The 18693-nt window shown below is 37.9% G+C and overlaps 2 protein-coding genes across 7 annotated transcripts; both read left to right on the top strand.

The window, feature by feature from the left end:
- On the top strand, positions 802-4305 carry LOC18792882 (hydroxyproline O-arabinosyltransferase 1). The gene is made up of 8 exons (XM_007222012.2): positions 802-1417; positions 2016-2083; positions 2189-2390; positions 2477-2574; positions 2684-2753; positions 2938-3009; positions 3208-3321; positions 3712-4305. The coding sequence occupies exons 1-8, from the start codon at positions 1007-1009 to the stop codon at positions 3769-3771; spliced, it is 1095 nt and encodes a 364-aa protein (XP_007222074.1). The 5' UTR covers positions 802-1006; the 3' UTR covers positions 3772-4305.
- LOC18791475 lies at positions 5421-18577 on the top strand. Of its 6 annotated transcripts, none has more exons than XM_020569055.1 (19): positions 5423-5825; positions 6647-7310; positions 7414-7502; positions 7608-7706; positions 8387-9098; positions 9251-10345; positions 10453-10573; positions 11167-12980; positions 14075-14204; positions 14381-14501; positions 14593-14676; positions 15174-15605; positions 16067-16162; positions 16486-16650; positions 16806-16985; positions 17376-17489; positions 17578-17760; positions 18143-18187; positions 18349-18577. In XM_020569055.1, exons 1-19 carry the CDS (start codon positions 5730-5732, stop codon positions 18481-18483), a joined length of 6375 nt encoding a protein of 2124 aa, XP_020424644.1. In that variant the 5' UTR covers positions 5423-5729; the 3' UTR covers positions 18484-18577. The 6 variants fall into 6 exon arrangements, with proteins under 6 accessions (XP_020424649.1, XP_020424644.1, XP_020424642.1 ...); XM_020569053.1 differs by having other exon boundaries at positions 11164-12980; XM_020569058.1 differs by having other exon boundaries at positions 7414-7506; positions 7615-7706; positions 11164-12980.

Below are 18693 nucleotides of genomic sequence, written 5' to 3'. Positions count from 1 at the left end.
TGTGTACATATAGTTAGTGAGTTAAATATTTTTTAATATCCACATATGCAATTTAATGACTGAGATTAGAAGTTCTTAGTGCCCGTTTGACATTGCTTATTTGGAGTGATAAGTGATTTTTTAGAAATTTTGGGAAGCCCAACCTGTTTGGTAAACTGTGAGAAAATCACTAATTGTTAAAAATTGTTGTGAGAGAAAGCTATAAGTGAAAGCAGCTAATGTGATGCTTTCATTTTCTGATTATGCATAAATCAATTTCGAAGAGGAGTTGAGTTTAATGATTAATTGACAATCATTTTTTGATTATGAGTAAAATCAATACCAACAACACTTTTAACAAAAACTTTACCAAACGCCAAACAACTTTATCTTACAGCTGATTTATCGTACAACAAATTTGACAGCGATTATTTTCACAGCACAGCAATGCCAAACTAATAAAATTTTAATGAGTTAACGGGGTCTAGCCTAGTGAAAAATGACTTTGACTTGCAGATCAGTGATCTCAAGTTCGAACTCTAATAACATCTTAGTTATGTATATGTAAGAAACCTCACTTTCCTTATAATTTAGACAATCACTTATATTTAAAAATAAAAAAAAATCTTCAATAGAGTCAAACTCATCTATTCATACTGTAATATGTGTATACGTGACTATATCCGGTACTACATTACCACACAATAATTTCTTTTGGATGCTATCTTGAGTTGAAATTTTTTTTTTCTTAATGCGACCTTGAGTTTTGAATGCATCAAGAAGTTCATTAAGATAATAATTGTTTGTTAGGCATCTCTAATTAATTAACTAACTAACCTACAAACGAAAGGCCCAGGCCCAATAATATGTTTGGCTAGAAAGATGGTCCTGCCAGCCACTTTCTTCACCTGCTACTGATGAACACAACACAACGACGACTTTCTGAAGTCGCCATTTTTCTTTCTTCATCAGACACAGAGAAACAGCAAAACAGGAAATAGAGAGAGAAAGCTTCAGAGAGACAAAAATGGGTTGCGGCAATTTCTTCTTCACGATACTTGTGACCTTCTCTGTAGCTCTGATAACATACAACATAATAATCTCAGCTAATTCACCACTCCAGCAAGACCTCCCAGGCCCATCAAGATCATCGTCGTCGTCCATTTCTGTGGACCCCATAATCCAGATGCCATTGCACAGATCGAGAGGGAAATTAGGGAGCTCCAAGAGACTGTTCCACACGGCAGTGACAGCCTCCGACTCTGTGTACAATACGTGGCAGTGTAGGATCATGTACTACTGGTTCAAGAAGTTTCAGAACGAACCCAATTCAGGAATGGGTGGGTTCACTAGGATCTTGCACTCTGGGAAGCCTGACAAGTACATGGATGAGATCCCAACCTTTGTTGCTCAGCCTTTGCCTGCTGGAATGGATCGGGTTGGTCTTTCTATGCTTAGCTCTTCTTTTATTTTTGTTTATTTATGAATGTTGTTTATCCAATTTTTTTTTCTGGAAGGTTTTAATTGAATTGAATTTTTTTTTCCATATTTTTTATTTTTATTTTGGTGAAGATTGTTCTTTGGTTTGGTATTTTGGGTTGCTGAACAAATGTCGCAAATGAAGAAATTAGATTCTAATTCTTAACATTGTTATGGTTCATGAGCAGAATAAGAAGGGTTTATGAGCAAAATAAGAAATTATAACTACGCTAATTTAGAGCGCTGTGATTTATATAAGCCAGAGTAGCTTGGTTCAGTTTACATTTAAATTAAGCTCAAGTTGAGCTGTTGCTTTTGGAGACATTGTTACTTTAGTGAGGCATATTTGTTATACATGAACTTACCCCATGATATATATTATTCAATATAAAGTTTTAAATTACAGAACCCAAAAGAATTTAAACTTTCCTTCAAGCAGCCTGTTTAAGAAATAAATGGATAAGTTCTCATAGTGATTGAGTATAAATCCTCTGTAACTGTCATCTCAATAGAAATTACCTTCGAATCATTGCTTACCTCCCATCATGTAATCACAGGGTTATATAGTTCTGAATAGACCGTGGGCATTTGTACAATGGCTTCAGCAAGCAGACATCAAAGAAGAGTACGAGATGCTTCTCTGCCTAGTTTCTGAATTCAATAAATCAATCATCTTCAGTGTTTTTGTTAGGTTTGACTTATGTCCTGCTATTCTTAACATGTATTGCAGTTATATACTGATGTCTGAGCCAGATCATATAATTGTCAAGCCCATACCAAACTTGGCCACTGATGGGCTTGGAGCTGCATTTCCTTTCTTTTACATTGAACCTAAAAAGTATGAGTCAGTACTCCGGAAGTACTTCCCTGAGAACAAGGGACCAATAACTAACATTGATCCTATTGGAAATTCTCCCGTCATTGTTGGGAAGGTATTTAAACTTGTCATCTCTCAGTTATAATAAGTTTTCTTTAGGTTTCTAGTGGTTTGACCTTTTTTTAAATCCATCATTGTTAGGAATCTCTTAAGAAGATTGCTCCCACCTGGATGAATGTTTCTTTGGCAATGAAGAAGGATCCTGAAACAGACAAAGCTTTTGGTTGGGTGCTTGAAATGTGAGCTCTCACTAGTTAGCTTAGTTCTTTGGTGACCTTACAGCATGTTCCCGACTTCTCAAACTTAGTTATCAAAAAGCTTCCTGACTAACTTTGCATCATGATATAGGTATGCTTATGCTGTTGCATCCGCTGTACATGGTGTTGGTAATATATTGTACAAGGACTTCATGATTCAGGTTTAGCTGGGATATTATTCTCCTTTTCTTTCCTTATAATGTATAGTCTTCATAATTGCAAGTTAGTATGTGATTCTAAATGTAGCCATTTGTTACCTTCTACAAGATCAATTGATTGCTTTACAAAGTTTGATTGTGCTACCGTTTAACTTACTAGTATTACTGTTTTTCTGATGTATATCAGCCTCCGTGGGATAAAGAGATTGGCAAGAAGTTCATAATTCATTACACTTACGGATGTGACTATAATATGAAGGTACCTGTTCGACAAGCACTTGTGTACTTTAATGTGCAGTGTCTATGGAGAAGAATATGGGGAATTTTTTGTTTTCTGACAGTTTGATTAAATGCCCAATATCTGGTTTCAGTTTTCAAGAAATGAGAGCTAGCAGCTCTTTTTGTGCAATGCTTGGCTGCTGACTGATAATGTCTGATTTTTGTCTTCTGATATCAGGGTGAATTAACATACGGAAAGATTGGAGAATGGAGATTTGACAAAAGATCTTACGATAGTGTTGCACCGCCTAGAAACCTTCCTATGCCTCCAGCTGGTGTTCCAGAAAGCGTGGTATGTATCATCTCACTTAGTAGTGTGGCTGCATAATTGGTACACTAGTGAATGGAAAATAATTGATATAACTGGCGAGATTTTTTGGTTTAAGAGATTGGCCAGATATTTAAAAAATTGCTGAAACATGATATATAGAATCATTTAGTGCCGCTTAGCATTTAGGTATGACTGATAAATTTTACGTGAACTAGTGTACCAGTACCCAGTCCCGCTTGCACTTTAGCTCTAGTGATAAGTGGTGTTATGTGGTTGGGGTAGGTTGTCAATAGGTTCAAATCTTACCAAATCAAAAAAGGGAAGAAAAAGAATAACTTTAAATTTCTGAGCTTTCCCCCTGCATATTCCATCTCATCTCATTGACCTGTAGAAAAAAATTTAAACATACAGGTGACTCTGGTGAGAATGGTCAATGAAGCCACAGCAAACATTCCAAATTGGGGCGAATAGGTAAAAGAGCTGGTTGGAGCTGACGTAGACACAGAGCCTGTATATACAAAGCTGTGCTGCCGTTTGGTACAGATGCCACTTATGAAAATGTTTGTGAAAGTTGTCATGTCTCACTATCAACTTGGGTTGCACACTTCATCACTCTCGAATTCAGTTGCACAGGTGACCTGATTGCGGGTGTGAAATTCGGCACAACACTTTATAGAAATGTAGCATACTTTGGTTTATAGTAGAATAACAAAGTTAATAAATGCTTGCAATTGCGTTGTATTCCCAAGTTACATGGTCGATGGATGAGCTGGATGAGTTATCGAGCCACGACTTCGTGATCGATAAGAAAATCGTGAATCAAATTTTCTTTTTCCCTTGCTACGCCTTCTATTTAGCTTTGCTTACAAATGTTGGGATTTTCATCTTTGTTGGAATTGACACCTGAACGAGTTTCTTTGATTTAAATTATGTGGCTGTATCATGTATGAACCTATATCTCCTCGTATACGTTTGTTCAATTAATTTTAGAATCCCTTTTTACAACCCAATGTATTTCAGAATGATCGGATTGTGTCGGTTTTATTTGGCACAGCCCCAGCCCCAGCCCCAGCCTATGGGTCAAGTTATGGTCGGCCCAACAGTTTGGTCTTTCGGCCGGGGCCAATTTGGCATACCCAGTTTCAAAAAAATCAAAGTCATCTTTCAATTCAATTCTTCCACTATGGTTGATGCGTATATTTTTTATTTTCCTTTCCAAAAACAAACAGAGCTTATATCAATAATCTTGTTTCTTTACATCAAAGTATACAAAGCTTGAGCACATGTGTAATACTACTTGCAAAATTCGACTAAACTCAAGTATGTTTTATGTCTGTAACGGTTCAAATATGTATATGAGCAATTCTTTGTGTTTGCTTTAGCAAAACTCGCTTTTGTTAATCAAACCGTCTTCATATTCTACTAATTCACATGCCATTACATATACTACAAGTACGAGTAATGCCACCGCCTACTTGAATTTTATCGTGATTTCACCCCATTTATCTGAAATCACAACTAACCCCTTTTAACAATAATTAACCTACCTTACTCAAGTTGAATGAAAGTTTCTAATTTTGCCCTTATTTGCATTCTGTACTAATAACTCTTAAGATTTCAACTTTTTAAATTTTTAGTTGTGGTGTTAATGCATACCTAAAATGACTTGGATACAAAATACTATTTTTAGTCTTAGAATCTTTAGGCATCATGCTCATATGAAAAAGGTTATCCAAATCCGAGCCCTGGATTTCCCACCCCAAAATTGGACGACACTTTAATAATTGCAATGCTCCCCCTCATCCAAACACAACATAATCTTTCGGTGGTCCCCACCCCTTCTCCTACCCCACCAATCGTATCCGCCCACGTATCCACCCCTTTCAGTGTGTATTAGTGGGCCCTTGTGACACTACAGTATCTGACCAGAACAAGACCCTTGCGTTTTTTTTCCCAACCAATGCAAACCACCGAATCCAAGCTGTCTTCACAATCCACGGTCCAGATCGCCCCGCTTTCCCACCCTTCACCAACCAGAAAATCTAACGGTTCAAAATTGTTTAACCCAGCACACGCGTCGACGTGTGAGTGTCAGTGCCATGTTAAGCCCTGCCTCGAACCACTACACCACCAGAGATGCTCTCTCTCTAAACTCTCAGCTTTTGCTTCTCAAAGCTTCACAGCTCCTCTGCTACTCTGCAACTCTCTCTCTCTCTCTCTCTCTACTCTCTACCCTCTCCCCTCTCCGTTGAAACCTAGGGTTTCTCTGTTGCTTTTGACCTCACCGATTTCCTCGACCGCCGTGACCTTGTCTTAGTAGCCGTTAAAAATACATAATCGGTCTTTGATCGCCGATTTTCATTTCTGGGAGGTGTTTCGCTGCATTTGATGGTTCTGATGGAGGGAGGCTAGGGTTTTGAGAGCTCAGAATGATGGAGAACTCGTGGAAGACCAAATGTAGTTCGACATTGCAGTCATCGGCACTGTCAATGGCTTCCTCTTCATCCCAGGAGCATCGGAATCGGGTACTCTGTGTCCTTTTGATGATAATTTCTCTTTACTTTTTCCTTTGTAGTTGCTGTTGATTGATTCTTGTGCTTTAATGTGTTGTACATTGAGATGGCTGTGTTAAATTGTCAGAGAAAGCACATTTCAGCCAGTGTAGAAAAAGAAAAGAAAAGAAAGTAGTATGTGTATATAGTGCATTTGATAGAAGGTGTTGGAATGATCAAGTTTAAGACAATGTGAAGGGGCTACTACATTAGTTATCAAAAAATTTGTTTAGTGAAACTTTTCTCTTCTTTTCCAAAGCATCTCTACCTGGCAATGAGTGTGTTAACAGTATTATAATTAGATATCTCTTAACTAGGATATTGTGCTTCTAGTAGCTTCATTACCCAGTAACTGTAATTCTGATTTTCTGATGTTATTACGCCCTTGGAACAAAAATGTGTGTATGTGTGCATGCTTGCTAGGACAAGGAATGTGCATATACAATGCGATTATCAATCATGACAGTAACCTGTGGTGTGGAAACAACATCTCATATGAAATGATTCTTGTGGCACCAATTTTGAATTTTGTCCATGGAGTTGTGATGTGGCAGTCATTGGTGTAATGGTGTTCCTGAGATATCGTGCTTTGGTTTAAAATTACAGTGTTGACTGTTACAGACCTGTGTTCTAATGTACATGAAACCCATATATGCTTTGACTATTTATTAGTTTGTTGTACCATATACCATTGTGAAAATGTTTATTCCCTCTATACATTTAAAATTTCTTATATTGTGACCTTGGCATGTTTATTCTCACATTACTAACATGGATTTTCATTTGCAATAAAGATGGAGACCAATACAGGTTATTATTCTTATCCACATGGCTCACAAGATTTAAGACCCACAATGATTGGTAGGTTACAAGATCCCCTACTTGCCAGCAAGCTGTATTCAGGTTCCCACAGATCAGAACATGCCAATTTGGGAAATTCTTTTCTAGCTCTTCTATCTGGGTCATCATCGGTATTCCAGTGTGATTTCCAAGAATTATCAAATCCAAAACCTATTAGTACATCTTGTAAGATTCTGCCTGATAGTAATAATTTTATAGTGAATGGTATTGGAAGTGCCATTCCAGTGACATCCAGTGGGGTACTGTCAGAAAATCTTAATGGACAAAACCTGCAAAGTGGAGCAGACTCTTGTACTAAGGTTTCATCAAGGTCAGTGCCAAGTTCCAGTTGTGCGAGCAATTCTGTTTTGCACGATCTGCAGAGTTCAGACCTAGCCAAAGTAGTCACCCGTAACATGGTCCTGGGTAGTGAGAAAGTAAAGGGTTCTTTTTCCTTGAGTGGGGAATGGCATGGTGTTAGCCCTGCAGATACTGGGAAGGCTTGTGGAGCAAATATTCAAACTTCAAAAAAATTGCCAGTGGAAGGAAACTTCGTTATATCTAACCAGGCATCAAGTTTTATGAATGGTTGCCCTCGTGTTTTTTGCTCGACTACTAGTGAGTGCTTTAAGGACATTGATCTTGTTATTGAAATATATCGATACCCTATTTGGTTGATACTCTTCTGAAATTTGAGTTGATATTTTTATTATTTGAAAAGGTGGTTATCTACTTCTCAGCAATACAGGACTTGTTGGTATTGTTTGCTCATGCCATTGTCTCCACATGTCTGTCTTGAAATTTTGCGAGGTAGGTTAGTGATTCCATGATGCTACAGCTTTGCTAATTGTGATATGTATTTGCAAAGCATTTGGCTTGTAATTTTGCTTTAAAATTGCTATAACTTTCTTGTAGCATTCAGGATTATATGGTGTCAACCCAGGGCATGCTGTTCGTATGGACAATGGAGAGACCATTGCCCAGTGGTGCAAGCTCTACTTCCTAAATTCCGGGGTAAGATCTTCATGTTTAATACTTTCCCTATTGCTTTATGCCCTATTTCTCTGTGCAGGCACCTTTGCGCGCATGTCTAAATGCAAGCGCATGCATGCTTATGTACATATGTGTAGATGCATGGGCACATTAGTGGGTTTGTCTCCCCTCTGTGTGTGTGTGTGATGCAAGGAACTATTCCTGTAGGTAAGATCACATCACAGGTGTTTACTCTAGGGACCTCAATCATATCCACTTCACCAAGACCCATCATATACAGTCCTACTTAGAAACGGAATAACCATTTTCTTTAACATTACCACAAGCAAAATAGTATTTGCTTTAAGTTTATGAATCAGGAGTTTTACAAACTCTTTTCTGCCTAAGGTAGATCCAATGGTGTGTAAGTATTCTTAGGTTTTTCCACATGGGTGCCTACTTTCTTACCCTTAGGGCCTTGGATTAAGTGGTAAAGGGGTGAGGTGAGTATGAAATGGTGGTGTTTTTCTTGTTGTATTTGATAGAACCATAGTCATTGAGCTTAGAAATTTATTGCCATGTTGTTAGTTACAATGCTTTGTCCCCATCTTTTGACTAATTTATCATTGTCTTTTGAATTGAGAATTGGATTTCTTATTTGCATGTGTTTGAACTTTGAAGCAACGACAACAATGGATCGTGATATTTTTATGATGCTTTAGATTAGGGTTCCGGGAGATCGGAGTGAATGGGACTGGCCTGAAGGATTATCAGCAACTGCCGGTTTGGTGAAATCTAGTTTGTCTATGCCCAACATGTCCAATGACTTGTCTCATATGGTTTGTTCATCTGGAGGTTCAGCAAGTTCTCAACAGTCTTTAGATGGTGTTGCACTATCAAAGAACCTTTTTACAAACCAAAATTTAGTTGTTGGTGCTGTAGAAAATAAACAGCAAAGGAACATTCAGGATGGTAACACCATTTTTCTCAAGGGTTTTACTGGCACTCCACAGAGCAATTTGCATGGTATGGCTGACAACCTGATATTGGAGCGCCCTATTTCAATGTCAAAATTGGTTGGTAGTGGACTGCAAGATGGTGGTCAGTCCGTTTCTGCTTACGTTGAATCCATGAAAAATGGAAATTCATCCATTATCTACCCTGCCATGAAAATTGGAAATTCATCTATAACCGACCCCTCTTTAAAGGATCGAAGAATCATGGGTAAGGGGTCAAACTTTTGCAGAACTGTAAATGCGAAGGATGGTGCCTTCCGGGATGCTGCAATTTCAAATATTGAGCTGAGACTTGGTCAACCATACCAGTTGGGTCAAAGTTCAGGAAATTCAAATCCTCCGGCCGTAGGTCCACTGCTATTGGACACACTTGTAAATCCACTGAAGTCTCTCTTCCCTGAACAGATGATTCCTAACAGTGCGTCAAAGCTCTTCTTCTTTTTCTTCCCCTTAAGTCTAATACCTATGGTGCATATTTTATTCTATTATTTATTTTCTATTTCCCGCCCATTATGGCTAATCAACCATATAACATTTAACTTAAGTTTTTTTTTTTTTTTTTTTCCACAGCCAATTGCAGGGAAGAGATGGAATTTAGGCAATCTCTTTATTTTTCCGCTGTTCCATCGGCCAGCACAAAGAGTGATCACAAACAGTTAAACCGTGGAAATAATGCTTTTGTAATCGGTAATGCCATAGATGCTGCAAGAGTAGAGAAATCCACTAGCAACCTGGGCCAGGATTCTGTGATTTCATTTCTTACCAATCTCAATGCTCCACCTGAGGATAATACACGACCAAAAGCCAGTAAGTATATATGTAATGTTGGTGAGCATGCTATGCAAAATACACTACATTATGAACCTCAGTCTGCCAAGTATGGCATCGTAAATGTCCCCAGGAATGGAAGTAATAGTGTAGAAAGGCAATTGGACATGTCTCAGTTGGGTTCCTATAGACTGATTGACAAGGATAAAGGGGTGAGTTTTGTTACTGACGACTCTCACCTTTCAAAGGATTTAGGGTTTAGAAATCGCAAGGAGATGGAGATCTCAAGCTCTTTCAATGGATTGAGTGGAACCAGTGATCCTCGTTTCTTAACAGCACATAAAAATAGCTGCTACTCACACCAGTTGTCTGGTGTAGCACCTGATGGACCTGATTCCAGAAAATATTCCAATTTTCCTGACAAGGTTCTTTATTTTGGAAATAGAGGACAAGTTGGTCATGTTAACCATCGACCCTTGGCTTCATCAGTAGGATCTGGCCAAACTTTTCCATCACGGACAGTCTCGAAAGGTATTCCTCTTGTGAGTGCGTCAATCTCTGTATCAGATCAGACACCTGCTTTGTCTAGAGAAAATTTAATTGAAGTAAGCACTCAGTTGCCTGATGATAATTCACGATTGCTTGCACTGAGGGAAATAATGGAGTTATCGAAGCAACACCATGCATTGCCTTCCCTTCCCATGAACCGAGGGAAAGGGATATTTGATTGCTCTTCTTATATGCAGAATTCTCTTGTGGACACTTCAGCATCTGGGAAGCAAGAGCGAAAACTTAGTCTTACCAGTAAAAATGCTGTTTCTGAAGCTACCATTAAATCACACCAATCAGGTGCTAGCTGTAGGATTGGAAGTGATGAAGGTTTTACTTCCCTGACTGGCAAGTGCAATATTTGTTTTTTGAATGCCAATGTAAAAGTTTGGTTAAGCAGGAATCTTTTTTTTCACCGTTGTAGTGTGAATCTTACAATGGCTTTGTTTATTCAGGTGTTAACACCTGCTGTCATTTCTCAACATTGAAACAAGGAAATGCATTACATTCTAAAGAAGTTGATCTGAAACATCAAATTTCCTTTGTTCCTCTATGTAATGAGCAACCTTCACTGAGGTTAGTTTAGTATCTAGAATGGCAAATTGGGTGTAGAGTTTTTAACATTTTGTTCTGTATCACATTTTATTGGAATTGTTCTTATTGTTTTGACTGGGATGATTTCACTGGTTCTGCTTTATGTTTTCTTGACACTGAAATGTTGGTCGACTTTGTTGACATCAAGTAAAAGTTGCAAGATTTGAAATTTCTTAAAGATTGTTAAATGAGGTGAACTTGGTACAGATCTCATGCAGTTTGTTGTGAAAAAAATTGTTGAAAATTTGAAGGTATTGATTGATTGTCAGAAGGTATTGTACGTCCGAACACACTTTTATCTGTTAATGGATTTACATTTGTAACTGCATGTGAATGGGTGCTCTTGAAGATGTTGAATCATGTTAGCAAATACTTGGCATGTTAGCTGTTATAAGTTCAGCGATAGTCCTGAGTGTCTTATATTTTGCAATTCAGATGTGCTCTCTTAAGCAATTTGGTTTACTCACCTGCTCTCATCTTACTGTGTTGCATATACAATATATTTTTCCTTAAACAAGTCAGTGCGAGATTTGCTCTCTCTAACAGTTATCTTCCTTTATTGTTTGTGACAGTAGAAGTGGGAAGAACATCATTGAGCCTAGCGAGCATGAAAGGTGCTGTCACAAAGTTCCCTATGGTTATTTTCGTGGAAGCTGCAGTTGTGCAGCCAGCATAAACTGTTTAGGAAGGGATTTTGAGTCAAGAGTTGGATGTTTTCCTGATGCCTTTAAGGAACAAATGGGAACAGTCAATGGTGAAGCCTCCATGATATTTGCTCCAAAATTTGCTAACAACCATATTGTTCCAAAGGATAAAACTACTTCCTTAGATCCCAGAGGACAGGTTAATGGGAAAATACCCAAGAACGTCTGTCATGCTTCACAGTGGAAAGATGTTCCAAGTAAGGTCAAAGGGGTTTCTGATGTGACACGTGTGGACCGTTTAGCTAATCTGTTTGATGCGAGAAGACGAGATAGAGAGCAGCTTGGAGATAACTATGTTAATCACTTCAATGGCACCGTGCAGATGGTGGACTCCTCGAAAGAGCATGAAATTTATAATACTTCTTCTGGAGGTTCTGCACCGGCTGTTACCCAGGCATCAATTGAGGTTAATAAGATGGACTCTTCAACTGTTGATGCTGGGGATATTGGATGCGTAAGCAATCTTGTTGTTGATGAAGGATCAGGCGTTGATAAATGCTGGTCATCAGATGATGCACTTGAAAGTGAAAAGAGTGCCGAGTTCCTTACCTCTACTGGTAATACCAGCTTGAGAAAAGGTGGCTCTTTTAAGAATTTAAATCATCAATCATCCTGTAGTCTTCTTGACGAGCTTAAACTGTTAAATTCTTTAACATGGCTGAAAGGTCAAAATAAACTCCCAGCTGGGCTTGCCCTTCATGAAAAGAACGAATATCCCCAGAACTTTGAGAGAGGCTTGGAAGATGGGAAGAAAAAGAGAGAAATGGGTTCTGAGTCATATCCCACTTCAGGTCCTTATACAGTACACGAAGAAAACCCCGAATGTAATGACAACGCACAGTTCCCCTCCTGTCCATCAAAAAGTGTGAAGACGCTCTTTCCATTGAGGCAATCCATAACTCATACCTTTGGGACCTGTGTTACTCAGCCCAGTTCCAAACCCAGACTGCCTAAAACATGTTTGGCAAAGAAGCTTTCACGTAAAAGAGATCTCCGCAGACTGTATGATGACAATGATCGAGAGGTAAATGATGTTAACCAGACAGAACTAAATGGCGGAACTGACAATTGTGAAATTTCCAAAGTTTCTGGGGGAAATAAATGTAAAAGGGATTTCAGTTCTAATGGTTTTAGGCAGTTCCTGACACAAGAATCAGGTCATGAAGGTGCTAGAAAAAGAAAGCACAATTCTGTAGGTTTGAAATCATGTTCTAGTCAGCAGGTGAATATTTGTTATAGGAAGGCAAGACCGATAGTATGTGGAAAATATGGTGAACTAGCTAATGGAAATTTCGATGGAGACATGCCAAAACCAGCAAAAGTTGTTCCTCTCAGCAGGGTGCTGAATTCTGCCAGAAGGTGCACACTCCCAAAAAATTGTAATCCTAAATCAACTTCCATGAGAGAGTTGAAGAAGACAAGCCCCAATGGAGCTGTTGTATCCTCTGATGTATGCCATAATGATACAGGTTGTGGTAAAATAAATGATACTCCCATGGAAAAAGCGAAGAAAGAATGCTCCGTTGGAGATAAAAAAATTCGTAAAGAGTTGACCAAGTTGGAGCATTTGGGAGATGATCAAAGTGAAAAAGAATATAGTAAGCTAGGCGGTATTGCCCATGCTCAATTGAAGCTGAAGTCTAAGGAAATTCGCAAGCGCAGCATTTATGAGTTGACAGATAAAGGTAAACATACAAATGAATTCCATTTTTATTGTTAGTTAATATACTAGAAATTCAAAATTCTCCACAGAATATAGAAAGAATTCTAGGTTATGGTAGAAATGCAAGCCTAAGCTTCTTATAAGGCATCCTGTCCCAAGCGTGGCCTACCTGTATGGTTTGTGGAAAGCCATGGCACCAGCTTTTCTTTTTTAAAAATTGTAGCTTGTATTAGCAAAAAATAAAAGGAAATAGAAAATGTAAGTCCCTATATCTCGACATACTTTAAATTGTAATCTTGTTGCGTGGTGTTGGTATATGTAATTAATTGTGTCTGCAAGGGTAAATTCAGAAACCGTTAAGAGTTTCTTTCATTAGTAAAGTGAATGCAATTGTGCTGTAGTTAAGCAATATATTTACCTTCATTTGGTATGCAAAACAAGAATGGGAAGGGGAATGTGGTACACCACTTACCCCAGAATACAGGACGATGTGGGTAGGCTTTTGAGTTTGATAAGATAACCTTAGTTCACATAGTTTTTACTTTAGGTTTCCTTAAAACATCATAATCTTCATAAAATTCCTAGTATTGTTGATCATATTTCCTTTCAAAAAGACATATAAAGGATGAAATAGAAGGGAATTTCAAAGGTAGTGTATTGGATAGAAGTGTTACATTTCCGATCAATTTATCCTGGATTTTCACCATGTTAGTAGTGTATTCTTGTAACTTTTGCGAGAGTCGTAATATAAAGTCACTGACATGGGTTGGAATCAGTTGTACAAGTTGTGATGGTTAAGAAAGGACCCTTGTGAAATGATTACAAATTAATGTTGTTCACCTGCTTATAAAAACATAAGTGATGTATTGGGCACCAGGGCTATGAGGCTGTACTTGGTTCAACAGTTTAATTCTTCCAATAGTACTTATGCAAGGTCCAGTAATTTACAATTTTGGAAGAATAATTGATGCCTATTTTGCTGTGTGATAATACTTATTTGTTAATTGTTCCATACTTAATGGACATGCTTATCAACCTTTTCATATTCTGTTCTATTTTTTATGGTTGTTTGTCCTTGGCTCTAATTGTTTTACATAAATGATACTTGTTCATCAGGGAAGGATCCCAGCTTTGAAAGTTCTTCCTTTTCAAAGATTTCAAATTGTCTGCCAGCAAATAAAGAAGGGAGACTTCTAAAGACTGCTGAAGATAGTAAGCTTGGATTGTGCAAACTTAGTTCTGAAAGGTGAGCGAGCAAATTGATCCTCTAATTATTTTGCTTCAAAAGTTGTCTTATTTCTTTCTTGGAAGGCAGTATAAATAACGATCTTTCCTTTTCTTGGCACCTTATATAAATGGTGATTAAGAATGAAATTATAAATACTGATGATTGGTTTTGAATTTTGACAAATTCTGTTACAGTTCTACTCTAGAGCACCAATGCCATTCTGATTTGGATTCAGATGCATTCTGCTGTGTTTGTGGTAGTTCAAACAAAGATGATATCAATAATTTACTGACGTGTAGTCAATGTTCTATCAAAGTATGTGGCTACCCAGAGCATATTCAACTTGAATCTCATCCTATTTGTTATGCAATCGTTTGGTGATATTCAGAAGTTTCATGATGAACAGGTGCATCAGGCTTGTTACGGTGTCTCAAAACTACCTAAAGGTCATTGGTGTTGCAGGCCATGCCGGACCAGTTCAAAAGATATTGTAAGAGGAAGGCTATTATTTTAGTATAACTTTCATTTAGAAAAAACTTCTTATGTGTTTGGTTTCTTTCCCACACTATAGCCTGTGGTAAATTGCTTATTTTATTGAGACTACTCTTATAAGACTCGTCTTCTATTTTTGCGCCTTTTTTTTTTTTTTTGGTTTCTTGTTCAAATTATTGTTGCCAGTAATTCGAATGTGAACTTTTTTCAGTAGGAATTTTATTCCAACAATCTAAATGGTCCTACAAGTGGAATTTAGTTATTGCTTGTGTTGTTAAGGCTATAATTGAATTGGAAATCAAAGATAATTCTAATAGGTGATCTGGACAATTCATAGTTGAGTTGACTAAAATCTTAGCTGCCCATCTTACTGCTAGAAACTTTTTTTTTTCAACCCAAAATTTTGTGAGACACGGGAGAGAGTGGAAGATGGATTTTCTTTCCTCTTAACTTTTTTAACTTGTGGTTTTGTAATGTGTTTGTTTCTTCATCTAGGTTTGCGTTCTATGTGGTTATGGTGGTGGTGCCATGACTCGAGCGCTCCGAAGTCGCACAGTTGTGAAAAGCCTTCTGAGAGCTTGGAATGCTGAAACAGAATGCATGGCCAAGAACAAGCTTTCTTCTGTTAAAACTTTGCAAAAAGACTCACGTGGGTTGCATTGCTCTGGCTATGGACATCAAGATAATTCTTCCTTCTTTGTGCTCCAACGGGAAAACGGTCAGCCCTTGGTCTCAGCTGTCTGTAAGAGGGGTATGTCCTACAAATTTGATGTCATGCATAACAGCATTACAGTGGGATTACTTGATTCAGCAACTAAGCAGTGGGTTCATATGGTTTGTGGGCTTTGGACTCCTGGAACACGATGCCCAAATGTTGACACTATGAGTGCTTTTGATGTCTCTGGTGCGCATCCTAGAGCAGATGGGGTAAGCATTAAAATCAATAATTGAGGCAAAAATAGATGTATCAATATTGATAGAGGATGTCAATGAAGATTTCTTCGCTTTGGAAGACTTGGGTTCTGGATATGTGACAAATGGAACTGGAGTTTGGCACATTAGAGTGCTTTTTTCAGTCTGACTAGAAATCAAGAAAATTAGACAGACCATCAGGATTGGGCATGGCAAAACTTGTAAATCACAATTTGGTTTAGGGAGTCGCTCCCTGGGAGAGCAGAAGTCATCATAACATGACAACCTATTGCAACCCTTTGAAATTAATTAACCTTTACCAAACATACCATTTTATACAAAAGTAAACACAATATAGTAAGAAGACATTCCTAGTATTAATTACCAATTTTATATGTTTATGTTAACCCCGTCCCCCGGAATTTTATCATGTGTGATTGGACATTAGTTCTCATTTTCATTTATTTTTTATTCAGGTTTGCTGTATATGTACGCGAGCAGGCGGTTCATGTATACAGTGCAGAGTTGCAAATTGTTCTGCTCAATTTCACCCTTGGTGTGCTCATCAGAAGGTCTTGACTCTTCCTAATTGTTGATCCTTACACTCACACAACATTCATGATCTTTGCTTATGTTCTGAGTGAGGCATTGAGAATATGAAGATGAAAAAAAACTTTGCTTGATTGATATAGGGTCAATCCAACATAATGCTGCTATTTTTTGAATTGGCATTGTCAAGTTTATGCAAGTGTCAACCTCTTTAAAATAGGCTATTGGTGCCAACTTTTAAAAGGCAATTTATTTTAATAGTTTAGACGTTGAAGCATTGACTGGTCAATATTAACATTATTCTTTGTGCTTGTTGTCATTGGTTTTTTGTGCATGCCGCATTCAGGGTCTGTTGCAAAGTGAAGTTGAAGGTGTTGACAATGAAAATATTGGTTTTTATGGAATATGTGATCTTCATGCTATACACCCAATGTGTGAATCAAATCATGACCCTGTTAACACTGAAGCTGGTTGCATCGAGGAAGAAGAATTAACGTGCGCTAGAACTGAGGTATTTGACCTTTCTTTGAGGTTTTTTTGTTCAGTTATTTTTCTTTGTTGGTATTATATGTGCGAGGGTGTCACTTGGTTACCTGCAGTCTAAGGCTTTCATGTTGTGCTTTTTCTAAATTGGTTCTTTGTTTCTTGCTGTTTTGTTGTGAGTAGGGTTACAAGGGCCGTAAACGTGATGGGTTCAGGCATAATTATTGTGATCAGTCAAAGGGCAATGGTGGGTGCCTTGTTCCTCAGGAGCAGTTAAATGCTTGGGTTCATATTAATGGGCAGAAATCATCCACTCAAGGGCTTCCAAAACTGCCAGTATCAGATATAGAGCATGATTGTCGGGTATGTTCATGAGGGATGAGGCTGCTTTACCTCATGATTGTTTTTGGTTATTCATTTTATTTTGTATAAAGAGCAATGTATTAAAAAACCCTATGGCTAACACATTTTGCAAATGTAGACTATGTTTCATTTCTTGATAGTAGTGTTAGACATAGAAAACAGGGTGTCTCAGTTTTTAATTATTTATTCTAACTTAACATTTATGTGATTTGACTGATATGATCCATGCAACATATTAATGCTAAAGTTTGCAATTAAATGAGATACCCAGTTTTTCATTGTTCAGGCTAATGGTGAGATAAAACGCTTCAGCTGATTGTGTTGCATCTATGCTATTTTATTTTACCTTTCTAAGACTACTTAACCACATAGTGTTACTGTCACTTGCAGAAAGAATATGCACGCTATAAGCAGGCAAAGTTTTGGAAGCATCTTGTAGTGTACAAGTCTGGCATACATGCCCTTGGCCTTTACACGTCTCGGTTCATTTCCCGCAGTGAAATGGTTTGATGTTCTCATATTTAAAGATTGAGGCACATACATGCTTCCTATAATTCCAAATATGATGTATCCTTGTGCTTCTGTTCTGTAGGTTGTTGAGTATGTTGGAGAGATTGTGGGGCTACGTGTTGCCGATAAAAGGGAAAATGAATACCAATCTGGGAAAAAGCTTCAGTACAAGAGCGCTTGCTACTTCTTCAGGATAGATAAAGAGCATATTATTGATGCTACATGCAAAGGAGGGATTGCTCGTTTTGTCAATCATTCATGCGTGGTAATTCTCTCTTCTTAAGTTTGAGTCGTGAACCAGTTGTTGCTGGTTTTCTGGGTCTCAGCTTCTCGTTAAGCCCTGAGCCAATCTATTTTTAATTTTAAGTTTTTCAAAATTTTCATGTTCAAGAATGAAGGATGTTTGTCGGGTTCTGCTTATGCATTTGGGTTTGGATAATCTTACAGTTCATTGCAATTAGAAAACTTAGGAAGCAATTTTGTCTGAGCTTGGAAAGCACAACAAAGAATTTAGAGGTGTATTTATTATTTTTCGATGTTACTGAATGCATTTGGCTTTCCTGAATTTATTAAAGATTAGAGCAATTTCTTAGCTTTATTTACTTCGCTCAGTTTTCTTACTTTGTTGTTGGTGTACCTGGGACCAGCCAAACTGCGTTGCCAAAGTGATATCTGTGAGGAATGAGAAGAAGGTAATTGGAAATTCTATTATGATACTGATTTTTTCTTCTCTTTTGAAAATTGGCTATGCCTGGCCACTTGAGTTCACCTAGTAGAAGTGGTTTGTCAATTTTGCGATGTACAGAATTTATGTTCTTTGGGAGTACTTACTGATTTTACCAATTCGCCGCAGGTGGTATTTTTCGCAGAGCGGGACATATTTCCTGGAGAAGAGATAACATATGACTACCATTTTAACCATGAGGATGAAGGTAAGAAGATTCCATGTTTTTGCAATTCAAAGAATTGCAGGCGCTACTTGAATTGAGGCGGATGCGTGTAATTAATACCTTTTGTTTGTTGTAAATGTTACTGGAAAGACTATCAATTCAAAGAATGACCTGCAGTTGTTTATGATGGAAGTAAGGCTTAAATGCAAAATCCCTGTTAGCTGCCTTTGTTCTCTTTTCCCCACACCAGGCAGCCATGCCCCATGTTAATATTATTATTAGTCATGGGTTCTCTAGTCTAGGTCAGG

This window comes from Prunus persica, chromosome G1, assembly GCF_000346465.2.
Source record: "Prunus persica cultivar Lovell chromosome G1, Prunus_persica_NCBIv2, whole genome shotgun sequence".
In the NCBI taxonomy this organism is placed as follows: Eukaryota; Viridiplantae; Streptophyta; class Magnoliopsida; order Rosales; family Rosaceae; genus Prunus; species Prunus persica.
This window is presented reverse-complemented; position numbering and strand designations above follow the sequence as displayed.

Excerpts from the sequence above, each read along its gene's own strand:
- LOC18792882 (XM_007222012.2), top strand. The coding sequence starts at position 1,007 with ATGGGTTGCGGCAATTTCTTCTTCACGATACTTGTGACCTTCTCTGTA. Across the intron at positions 1,418-2,015 it reads TGCCTGCTGGAATGGATCGG|GGTTATATAGTTCTGAATAG; the intron begins GTTGGTCTTTCT and ends ATGTAATCACAG. Across the intron at positions 3,322-3,711 it reads CTGGTGTTCCAGAAAGCGTG|GTGACTCTGGTGAGAATGGT; the intron begins GTATGTATCATC and ends TTAAACATACAG.
- LOC18791475 (XM_020569053.1), top strand. The coding sequence starts at position 5,730 with ATGATGGAGAACTCGTGGAAGACCAAATGTAGTTCGACATTGCAGTCA. Across the intron at positions 12,981-14,074 it reads TTATGAGTTGACAGATAAAG|GGAAGGATCCCAGCTTTGAA; the intron begins GTAAACATACAA and ends CTTGTTCATCAG. Across the intron at positions 14,677-15,173 it reads GGACCAGTTCAAAAGATATT|GTTTGCGTTCTATGTGGTTA; the intron begins GTAAGAGGAAGG and ends TTCTTCATCTAG.